The following is an 11,054-nucleotide window of genomic DNA, read 5'->3' on the forward strand; positions in this document are numbered from 1 at the left end:
CTAACCACGTGACAAGAAATCAATGCCAAGATTCGCGCACATTTTTGAGACACTCTTCAAATTCCACACTTCGAGGTCGACGACCTTAGGGCAGATCACACCGTCACACACCCAACATCACTGCTCAAGATGAAGTACATCTTTTCGCAAGAGCAGCTGGTCATCCCAGAGGATGTCAAAATCCACATCCGCTCCCGCATCGTGACCGTCGAGGGTCCGCGAGGTACGAAGTCCCGAAGCAGCTCAGTCGCAGGATGCGCAGGAAGCGGTTGAGGATGAGAGGACTATGAATTGACATGCGCTTCTCTGTAGGAAAACTCGTCAAGGATCTCTCGCACATTGCCGTCACATTCACCGTCTCCAAGAACAAGAAGGGCCAGCAACTCGTCCAGATCGAAATCCACCACGGATCGAGAAAGAATGTCGCTACCCTGCGGACCGTGAAATCCATCATCGAGAACCTGGTCATTGGTGTCACCAAGGGCTACAAGTACAAGATGCGATATGTCTACGCACATTTCCCCATCAACGTCAACATTGAGAAGAACGATGAGGGCCGGTTCAACTTGGAGATCAGGTAGGTTTTGCACGAAATCAGACCCGCAGGACCCAGAGAAAGAGAGACCTGGCATTCGCAACGCACACGAAGACATATGCTAATTCTTTTGGTTTCCATTAGAAACTTCTTGGGCGAAAAGATCGTTCGATACGTTACGATGGCCGAGGGTGTGACGGTGGAGGCTTTGAAGGGTGTCAAGGATCAGATCGAACTCACTGGCAACAGCTTGGAAAATGTCTCACAATCCGCCGCCGATATCCAACAAATCTGCAGAGTACGAAACAAGGATATCCGAAAATTCTTGGACGGTCTGTACGTGAGCGAGCGGGGCAACATCATCGAGGATTAAATGCGGAAAGGTGCTTGGTGTGTCATGGATGTCCTGATTTCACAAATTGAGCGCGTTGTCAACTGAGTCCAAGGCACTCGCATCCTCCCGTGGAAGTCAACGGTGTGATGAAGTTAGCCTTCCAGTCTTATTGCCAGACTGGTCATGACCCGACAATGGGTTAGACGAAAACAAACGCTTTCCAAGTTCTTCTATTTAGCGCTGAAACGACCGCTTTCAGTCCTACTCTGTGCTGTTCTTTTTCTTTTTCCTGCAAGCTGCGAGCTGTCATGAGGTTTCTGCAACAACCATTATTGGGGCAATTGACTGCTTACGAGCATTGCGTCCAGTTTGCACCTTATTCCCAGATGATAACCGCCTTCGCCGCCTTACTTTGGTGCAAGGTTCCTGGGCTCTGACTTGTATTCCAGTGTGATGACTTCAATCCGCGCTTGCACTTTGTCCACTGCATGTTATCGTGCACCATACAGCGTCAGAGGACCTCGAGGGTAGCATCCTGCAGCCATCGCACATACTTCTTTATCAAGTCGTTTCTACTACCATGTGTGCCTCTCATGGTAGCGCGGAATGGTAAGGTGATTGAGCTAGTATGGTATTCGCTGCTGGGAGCTGGCCTTCTCGCCTTCAAAAGGATATGCTTTATTCAGTAGTCCAAGTAGTAGTAGTAGTAGTGTTCAAGTCCATCATACAGGTCTGCGGTCATCTATCCGCGTCGTACAGGCTCATGTCTCCTCAAGATACGGTACGAAAGTGACCGGCAAAGACCCGTCCAACTACGGGTTGATCTCACCCTACTGGCTCGAAGAAGTGTTCCTCCTAATAATATTCCTACGGGAGGAGCAATTGTCCGACCTGGCCCCTCGTTGGAGCCATAGCACCACAGTGGCACTATCTCTATTAATATGCTAGGCCGAGTTGCCTGGCCCTACGGACATCGAGAAGGAAAATAACGGCCTTGGGAATAGAGGCTTAGGAGTCCAGGCTAGGCGAGGTCTGACTCCTTTGTGTGACTGTCGAGTCGTTTGTTAAGGGACCGGCTTGTGCGCGCATCGTGCCAGTGGTGAGTGATGGCGATGATGGCGTTGGTGAGCCTAGAGGCTGACGTCCTGGGTTACAGTACTCACTCCACCCTCGCCGGGCGTTCTAAGTTACGGTAAGAGCCCAACTCGGAGCCTGCCAACGGCCACCCACTCACATTGGCGCCCGGCCCGCCCAGAAGCCACCGCCCCCGGCTGACTGCCAGTGTCTGTGCCCATCCATCACGCTCTCTCACCCAGACTCTGGCATCGGCGAGTGCGGTGCGTCAACGATACCAGACCCGGACCCTCTCGCATCTGAGATGTTCTTGTTGGATCTACGCCGACTCTGCTAACCATCCTAACAACAACATCGTCTTAATTCTGCCTCGTCCACTTTGGACCTGCTTCTCTCCTTCTTGCTCTCTATCACTGCTTTAACCTTTATCTTCAGCCCACACTATCCTCTCCCCACCCAAGACAGACAGCCGCCGGGTGCTAGAGCACTCGTTTTGTTTACCTTGCCGCCCCAATCACACCGGCGGTCCCAGAGCGCCACTATCTACGACCCTCGCACCCGGCGCAAACAAACACAGCCACACCACCCTCGACGGTCAACTATACATACACAGACACACATCAATGCCTCTGTGCGGCAGCAACAAGGTAGTCCAGCGCAAGCTGGTGCTCCTCGGAGACGGCGCATGCGGGAAAACCAGTTTACTCAATGTCTTTACTCGCGGCTTCTTTCCGGTATGTCGGGGATAGTACCTTGGGGCCTTCCCGTTCCGTCGTTCTTCTTTTCCGTTCCACTACTAGTACGACCTGATGATCGACTAATTCTAATCTTGGAGTAAATATAGACGGTATACGAGCCCACAGTATTCGAGAATTATGTGCACGATATCTTTGTCGACGGAATCCATATGGAACTGTCGTTATGGGACACTGCGGGACAGGAGGAGTTTGACAGACTACGGTCGTTGTCGTACGATGACACACAGGCGATCATGCTATGCTTCAGTGTATGTTCTGCGGACACAAGAGGTTATATGCTGGAAAAGAGCGGGTGGCTGACATGAACGGCGATCTGTTTAGGTCGACAATCGAGGATCTCTGGAAAACGTCGGCACGAAATGGATCGCAGAGATCAACGAACACTGTCCTGGTGTCAAGATCGTCCTCTGCGCCCTCAAATGTGATTTGCGGGAAGAACAAGAGAAAGACGACGAGGAAGAACGGACTGCGCCTCCGAGAACCATGATACAATACAACGAAGGTTTGGAAGTAGCAAGACAAATTGGTGCTTTAAGATATCTCGGTACGTTGCGGATGCGAATTCACCCTTGTGGTGTATTTTGGTGATTTGTCTGACATGCTCTGCAGAATGCTCGGCCATGCGAAATCGTGGAGTTAATGAAGCTTTTACGGAAGCCGCCAGAGTCGCCCTCCAAGTCAAACCAGCTAGATCCAAGGAAGACTCGAAATGCACGGTGATGTGAAGAGCCACAACCATCAGCATTACTGGCTGCCGATTCCTCCAGCCAAGTCCTGCAATCACTTTCAGCTCTGGGGCCTTGACATCGTTCGGGCTTGCGTCGTCGAACTTCTCCCTCCACCTCTTCATGTAAATAACCCCTCGCTCCGCTTCACTTCCCACGCCTCCTCTCCGGCAGGCGGCTATCTATGCAGATATTTTGAGTTTAGCGCTTGAGACTTTGTTGGTATGGCCTCGCATTTGGAAACCAGAGGCACGGTACGCAAGATGGCGTTACTGTTGGCTAGTGCAGTGCCGGCACTGGGAGATATCACAGCAATGTCTGGGTTTGTTAGGTGTTCAAGTTGGGCTCAAAGCAACCGGGAACCGGCCCCCTGCCCAGCCACACAGCCAGGGTGGAATAAGAAATGCCCGGCTTTTCCCACCCAACAAGATATGGTGATGAAGAAACATTGGACACTTCAATCAATAATACCGTTCACCACTGGTTGACCATTGCTTCGACCTCTTTCAACATCTGTCGTGGTAGGCGCGGAGCCATCATCGACCAAAACCCAATCCTTGACTCCTCCCTTCCAATCAGCTATCCGGCCTTCGCGTATTGGGACCAAGACAACCCTCACATCGTCTCCTGCAATATAACAGCTGCTGTTGCCTTCTGTAATGGGGCCATCTCCAAACATGCCTGCCTCTTGTCTCACTTGATCTCCAAATGTGTTATTGGCAAGATGTGCTTCCTTGCACCATTTTTCTTCCTCACTTCCCTGCTCCAGAAACCGGGCTTCACCTGCGATGGTGGTAGATATGGAACTCAAAGCTGAAGTGTTGAGGTTCAACAGCAGGCTTGCCAGGCTAGATCGAGCTGCCGCCGCCGGGGGACTGCCCGACCGTTCTCCCACGACGGAGCTTGCAGTTGGCGGCCGATGGGAAACCCAGTCGTGAACCAGGAGCGACACCTTCGGATTATGCAGCAGGTTCCGTGTCTTGATTGACTGGGCGTTGGTGGTCATGATGATGACAGGACCGTGTTCTTTATATGAAGGGAGGAAAGTATAATTCATCAGCGAAACGTGCGGTGTCGGCTGGGAGCTTTCGGTGGCGGATATCGTGGCCAGATGGAGGAACCTCGAGTTCTGGAGGCATTGTGACACTTCTGGAGGCAAGGTGGAGGAGACGATGCGGTGTGTTGCGGTCGCGGATGGTTCGTAGTTGAGCGGTGGATTGTGAGCTTCGGACATGATTGCGTCGATCTTCGAGGCTGCCCAGGTGGGAGAGTGCGCAAGAGGTCTGATCTTCTAGACCCAAAGGTTTAAATTGTTCAAGAAGAGCACATGTGATAAAGAGCTTCTCGCAAAATGCTCAGACTAGGGTCAGCCGATCGACTTCGCAGTACTGCTAGTATGTTGTAATGGTACACGGTTGTCGGTGGGCAACTTTTTCAGCTTGTTCCACCAGCGGCGAAGGAAGACAAATGGGACAGCAACAGCCTGGACAGCCCCGCAAGTGCTAGTAACCCAGCTTCCGTCCCACACGGCGCTAGGCATGGTCCCGGCGACGGTTCCGTACTAAGGTGACTATGAGGCGTCTAACTGGTGCCTAAGGGGACCATTAGTAGGGGTAGTCGTGGACTATCTCCTCGGACCCTCGGCCCCATACTCCAGCACCTCAGGCTCTCTGACGTCTATGACCGTATTGTTGTGGACGCCTTTCCCTCCCTTCCCCAGTTCACAACACTCACTTGCAACCGTCGCTCCCAATCCCTGCACGACCACACACAAACCCCGACTTCGTGCACCCCCCCGATCTGCCTTTCCCACGCTGCAGGCACTGGCACTGGCACTGGCACTGGCACTGGCACCTGGCACCTGGTCCAGCTTCAGACCGCAAACCAATCCCACCTTCAGTCATTGGTGCAATCAACCTGATATAGCATCGCACGCCCGGTCCCCGCGTACCGACCTTGAGGACTCATTCTCCTCGGACCCCGTCAAATAAACAACAAACAGTAGCACCAGACCGAGACAGCAGTCTTACCAGCAGCTCTTCTCGGTCTGCTCATCACTACGTTAAGGACAGTTCTCCTACTGGCTTGCTTTCGGCTCATTATACCACCCCGCTCTTTCGCGACCATGCTGTATCGACGGCTACCCCTCTCGTCGCCTCAATCGTCCACGCTGTTTCGGGCCTTCACGACCACCGCCGTGTGCAAAGAGGGTGCTCGCCGTGCACCGGGCCTGGGCGACATCACTCCTGATGGAGCAGATACCTTCAACGCCAAGCAGAAGGAGTTCCGAGATGGACTCGAAGCTGCCAAGAAGAGAAAGGATCAAGCTGATAGTCAGTCATTCGCTACTTCTACTACGTCTCCTACGTCTCCATCTTCCTCATCATCCCCCAGTGCTGCTGCCTCTGGTGTGTTTGAATCTTTGGGCCTAGGCTCACTTTCTACCGGTCCTCGTGCAGAAGAAGCCAGACAAGCCGAAACGGATACTTCGACCAAGCGCGGGGGAAAGCTCTCCAGCTTTATTTACGGCACGCCTGAGGGTCAACAACTAGACAAAGAGATGGAGAGGTCATTCTCACAGGTGCTGGCTCGAGGCAAATATGTCCATTCGATCGTCTTCCACGACGTTAAGCCCGATAAAGTCGATGAATACGTCGAACTCGTTGGCAGTTGGTACCCCCGTATGGCCAATATGCCGGAGAACAAAGTCCACCTCGTCGGTAGCTGGAGGACTGAGGTGGGAGACTGCGACACCTTTGGTAGGGGCCTGCTGACCTGAACGATGTTTAACACAACTGGCTGACATGATACAGTACATATCTGGGAATACCAACGCTACACTGGCTATCACGCCTCCTTGCACAGCATTTCCCACCATCCAGAGTTCCCAGAGTTCGACAAGAAACTGAAATCCCTCATCTATACCAAGAAGGTTTCACTGATGCAGGAATTTTCCTTCTGGCCAACAACGCCTCCACGGAAATTGGGCGGTTTGTTCGAACTCCGATCGTACACTTTGCATCCTGGGAACTTGCTCGAGTGGGAAACGCACTGGAGAAAAGGCCTCCGTGCGCGACGCGAGGTGATGGAAGGGGTAGGCGCCTGGTTTGTGCAGATTGGAGACCTCAACACTGTGCACCATCTGTGGCAATTTGCAGACCTGGAGGAACGGAAATTGAGACGTGAGCAATCTTGGGGAGTGGAAGGCTGGGGTGATACTGTCCACAAGACGGTGCCCTTGATCCAGACCATGAAAAGCAAGATCCTAATTCCTATGCCTTGGAGCCCAGTGGGCTAAATTTGTCGCTCAATCAAACGTGATATGGTTTGGAGTTATATACCTATGGATATGCTTTTGAGGCAGTTCTTGCATACAGTGGTGCCTGTCCGAAAGTCCTATTCAAGGAAGGCTTATCGACTATGACTAGCTCAATACATCAAGATCAGCGAGACCGTCTGTCAGAATAGGAAAACGTCAGCACTGAGCAGGGCGATATTTTATAGATATGAAGGCCTTCGTATATCGTTCAACCCTCATCATGTCTACATCCTAGCCACTGCCAGTTATACCGCTGCAATACAACGACGCCGGGGGTATCTTTCGTTAGTACGCTCTCGCTAGACTTTCCCGAATTGGCCGCCAGCTTAGTCAGGATCAGTAAAATTCCAGTACAGTACCTGTTTCGACAACAACTGCCACACTAAAAGGCAAGAAATATGTAATACGCTAGTGCCAGCTGGGAAAGGTGGAAATGATTACGCGCTACTCTACTTATGTACTAGTGTGCCACTAACGAAAGTTTGCCCAGAGGTGTTGTAGACATTACCGGACTATACGACATGCTATTGGCGGAAGAGCGAGACTGGCCACTAGTGCCACATAATTCGCGTTTACCACTTGAGGCGTGTTATACTATTGCTCCATATGGACTAGCTCAAGGGACTTTTTTTATTCTTCGCATGCGCCTCTCGAAAGTCCTTGTGGTATGCGAGCCTCTATCAGTCGGTCTCCCAATCGTTCGTTTACTTCGGCGGCTTCCCATCGACAGTGAGGGCGCGACGAGAAATGCTCTCTCGTGCCAGGCCTACGGGCCCTCTGCATCACTGCCACTATCGACAGGACATCCAAACCCTTCTTGAGCGAGGGTTTTGTGGCCCTGCCGTGAGTCTACGGGTTGGCTTGTCTGCCAGTGGGCCCTTTCGATGTCGCCAACGAGCAGCATCACCGCAGCCTGGACAGCATGTAAGAGCTTTTACGAAGGCAGCATCCAAAGGATTTCGTACAACATCGAAAACATCATCACCGTCCACTGCTGGCCCCAAGGAGCGATCAAACCCAGAAACCACGGCGGCAGACACACCACCGGTCCTTGACGCCCATGCCCTCGACACCTTACAAGAGCTGGAAAATGCTCTTGGTAGGTCGATCGATGAAGCAATTCAAGATGATCGTAGGGAGCACACGGCAGCCTTCGACTCTGTTGCAAGTCTGAGGGCGTCTGGAGCGTCCCTAGAAGAGGTGGTTCGCAGGGCTAGACAAGTACATGGAGATAGCCTTCCTGACTCAGTTCTCGAGGATGCCGAGTTCAAAATCTATCGGAGACTTTACGGTGACCCTGCGGCGCCAGAGGGAGACGAATTTGTGGACGAAGACGATCTCGATTCGGATGACAGCACGCCGGCGAACCAGCTCTTTGACAGAGAGGGAACACTTGTCGATTACAGTCTATACGAGGCACGGGAACGTACACATATGGAAGATGCCAGTGAACAAGAACAGGAAGATTTCGATCACCTTGACAGCAGTGAACGAGAAGGGACCGATCGACGCGACCCTCCAAGGCCCGTCCGGGGCGGTATCGACTTGAATCTCGAAAGGGACGTGACAGGCAGTCTCCTGGCTTCTCCCACTCACAGAGCGATGGAGGTGGCTCGACTCCTGGACGGCGAAGTGGCCGAGGACATGGACAATGAAGAAGATGTGGAAGAGGAGACGCAAGCGCGGTTTCATCCTTTGACTACTCTCGGCAAGTTTGCCACCAGTCCTAAGACCGTGTTCCTATCGCAGGAGGATTTTGTGCGTCCGGTGGCGAACATCATGAAGGATTTCTCCAACAAGCACCTGAAGGAAACGTGCGAAAAGACGTTCGGCGGACCTGGCCTACCTCATTCCCCGTTGACACCCAGATCTGGACGAACGAAGCCACAAATCCCTATTCCGCTGGATGTCACGCAACACAGTATGGGGGAGATGGAAGCCAACGCATTCCTTACCACCGTCATGCCTCCCACCTACGCCGCCATAATGTCTGTCCTGGTAGAAACCCGCAAGCGCTTGGGATCGACGTGGCTGAATCAACTTCTCTCCAAGGAAGGTGGGCCTCGCGTTCTCGATGCTGGTGCAGGCGGCGCTGGCATCCTCGCCTGGCGAGAGATTGTCAAGGCTCATTGGGACTCCATGCACTCTTCCGACCGTGACCCGCCGCCATGTCCAGCTTCTAAATCAGTCGTCCTTACCGGGTCGGATACTCTGAGACACCGAGCGGCCGCCCTCCTGGACAACACCACCTTTGTCCCCCGACTTCCCGACTATGTGCACACACGAGACGCCCCGACGCTGGATGACGATCGTCCAGCACAGCCACGAAAACAGTTTGACGTGATCATTGCCTCACATTCTCTGTTTGGACTGCAGGAAGAATGGATGCGGAAACAACATGTCCAAAACCTATGGTCCATGCTGAGCAGCGAGAGAGGAGTTTTGATCTTGATTGAAAAAGGAGTGCCCCGAGGATTCGAGGCTATTGGCGGGGCCAGGGAGCTTCTTCTAGAGAGGTACATTGCCGTCCCCAAGGGTCGCAGGACAGGATACAGCGCGGGACATGACAGCGACGACGTTTTCACAAGCGAAACCGGTATGATCATAGCACCATGCACGAACCACGAAAAGTGCCCCATGTACCATGCGCCGGGCATGTCGCAGGGGCGCAAGGATTTCTGCAGTTTTCAACAACGGTATACTCGACCAAGTTACCTCCAGAGAGTTCTGGGCGCCAAAGATCGGAACCATGACGACGTGGACTTTTCATATCTTTCGGTGATGAAGGGAGACGATCTCCGTCAACGGCAGCTGGGGTCCTGGGACAGCCTCCAGGACGGCGTGGGGGCTCCCTTGCACCCAGACCCCCAGGTTCTGGGCGAGGACTACGAGGCTTGGATGAGAATGTGTCAGTCAGGCTTTGATGAGGTCGAACCTGGCACCACTCTCGAAGACACGGCGTCCACCAGCTTGCCTGCACCTTGGAGCTTGCCCAGATTGGTTTTCACGCCCATGAAGCGTCGTGGTCACGTCATCATGGACGTGTGTACCCCAGCCGGCAAGATCGAGCGATGGACCGTACCAAAGTCGTTTGGGAAGCAAGCGTACCACGATGCGCGAAAGTCTCAATGGGGCGATCTGTGGGCTTTGGGCGCAAAGACACGCATTTCCCGCTCCTTGAGGCTGGGTGGGCCAGACACCAAGGAGGCCAGACGTGCTAGAAGCCGGAAAGAGAGGTTGGAAAACCAGGCCGAGGACTTGATGGAGAAGTTGGAGCAAGAGAAACTCGCCCAGATGGATGAAGCTGTTGAATTTGCCCGTGATATGGGTATTGCTGACACGGACGGAGTTGATGTCTACGCTCCAAACAAAAAGACCAAAGCCAAGCTTGAGAAGTCCAGCAACAGCACCACATCTTCCAAAGCACAGGCAGCCCCAACTCTGCCATCCTCTGGTCTTTCCGCGGACTCGGACTCTGGCTCGTTCAGTTTTGCATTTGACGATTTCGACGAAGAAGAACTCAATCCAGTTCCTCCGTCCAAGAAGGCTAGCAACGGCAACGGCATCGACAACGACAACGACAGTGATAGTTTGAAGTCTACGACGACGACGACGACATCCAGCCGCCACCGAAACCCACACCAAGTCCCCGACTTCGGAACAGGTCGGTACGACGACTTCGCCGAAGAGAACCTGCGCCAAATGGAGGCCGAACTGGCTGACCCGCTGGGCTACGCAGCCAAAGGCCCGCGCACCATGCGGACATATTCCAAGTTCGCCGTCCGGAGCGAGAAGAGACGAAAGGCCAAAGTTGGCCGGAGCGCCAGACGTGGACGATCGGGATTGTAAAGAAAAACAAAGGAAACTGGCGTGGACTCGGTCGGAGTCGCCACTAAAATATGAGATACTAGGTATACTGTACCTGGCACAGTCAAGGTTCATTGTATGTGGTCGGTCTACTGTACCTCCGCTGGAATAAAAGGAGGACGAAGAAAAACCGAATCAAAGAAAGGCTGGCAACGCAACACAATATATCTGGACACAACACACAGCTCACAGTATAGTAGAGGCTTGGCTGAAAGAATAGGACCTTGTACTTGACTGCTGGGGGCCTTGGGGGCCTCGGAATCTTCACTTGGAACAATACAATGTAGATAATCCCTTCTCTATATGAACACCCTGGTTTGGACGTCACGACTCCACCAGAAACAAATGCAACAAGATTAGATGATCAAGAGGTCAACCAACAGCTCTTGACAGAGCGATCGCTTCGAATATATAACTAGATGCCTAGAAGGTAATTGAAATA

The 11,054-nt window shown here is 52.8% G+C and overlaps 5 protein-coding genes across 5 annotated transcripts; 4 read left to right on the plus strand and 1 right to left on the minus strand.

Moving 5' to 3' along the window:
• Window positions 1-68: 68 nt before the first annotated feature.
• On the plus strand, window positions 69-1,419 carry HMPREF1120_04126 (60S ribosomal protein L9-B). The gene is made up of 3 exons (XM_009158233.1): window positions 69-223; window positions 313-577; window positions 680-1,419. The coding sequence occupies exons 1-3, from the start codon at window positions 130-132 to the stop codon at window positions 906-908; spliced, it is 588 nt and encodes a 195-aa protein (XP_009156481.1). The 5' UTR covers window positions 69-129; the 3' UTR covers window positions 909-1,419.
• A 321-nt stretch (window positions 1,420-1,740) lies between these two features.
• Window positions 1,741-4,872, plus strand: HMPREF1120_04127 (GTP-binding protein RHO3). The gene is made up of 5 exons (XM_009158234.1): window positions 1,741-1,968; window positions 2,026-2,677; window positions 2,788-2,949; window positions 3,023-3,245; window positions 3,311-4,872. The coding sequence occupies exons 2-5, from the start codon at window positions 2,567-2,569 to the stop codon at window positions 3,424-3,426; spliced, it is 612 nt and encodes a 203-aa protein (XP_009156482.1). The 5' UTR covers window positions 1,741-1,968; window positions 2,026-2,566; the 3' UTR covers window positions 3,427-4,872.
• HMPREF1120_04128 (uncharacterized protein) lies at window positions 2,823-4,864 on the minus strand. The gene has a single exon (XM_009158235.1). The coding sequence runs from the start codon at window positions 4,658-4,660 to the stop codon at window positions 3,884-3,886; it is 777 nt and encodes a 258-aa protein (XP_009156483.1). The 5' UTR covers window positions 4,661-4,864; the 3' UTR covers window positions 2,823-3,883.
• A 253-nt stretch (window positions 4,873-5,125) lies between the features above and the next one.
• Window positions 5,126-6,963, plus strand: HMPREF1120_04129 (uncharacterized protein). The gene is made up of 3 exons (XM_009158236.1): window positions 5,126-5,759; window positions 5,886-6,185; window positions 6,240-6,963. Exons 1-3 carry the CDS (start codon window positions 5,552-5,554, stop codon window positions 6,722-6,724), a joined length of 993 nt encoding a protein of 330 aa, XP_009156484.1. The 5' UTR covers window positions 5,126-5,551; the 3' UTR covers window positions 6,725-6,963.
• A 431-nt stretch (window positions 6,964-7,394) lies between these two features.
• HMPREF1120_04130 (cytochrome c oxidase subunit XI assembly protein) lies at window positions 7,395-11,053 on the plus strand. The gene has a single exon (XM_009158237.1). The coding sequence runs from the start codon at window positions 7,493-7,495 to the stop codon at window positions 10,592-10,594; it is 3,102 nt and encodes a 1,033-aa protein (XP_009156485.1). The 5' UTR covers window positions 7,395-7,492; the 3' UTR covers window positions 10,595-11,053.
• The last annotated feature ends 1 nt before the right edge of the window (window position 11,054 follows it).

The sequence above is a fragment of the Exophiala dermatitidis genome (genome assembly GCF_000230625.1).
Source record: "Exophiala dermatitidis NIH/UT8656 unplaced genomic scaffold supercont1.3, whole genome shotgun sequence".
NCBI lineage: Eukaryota > Fungi > Ascomycota > Eurotiomycetes > Chaetothyriales > Herpotrichiellaceae > Exophiala > Exophiala dermatitidis.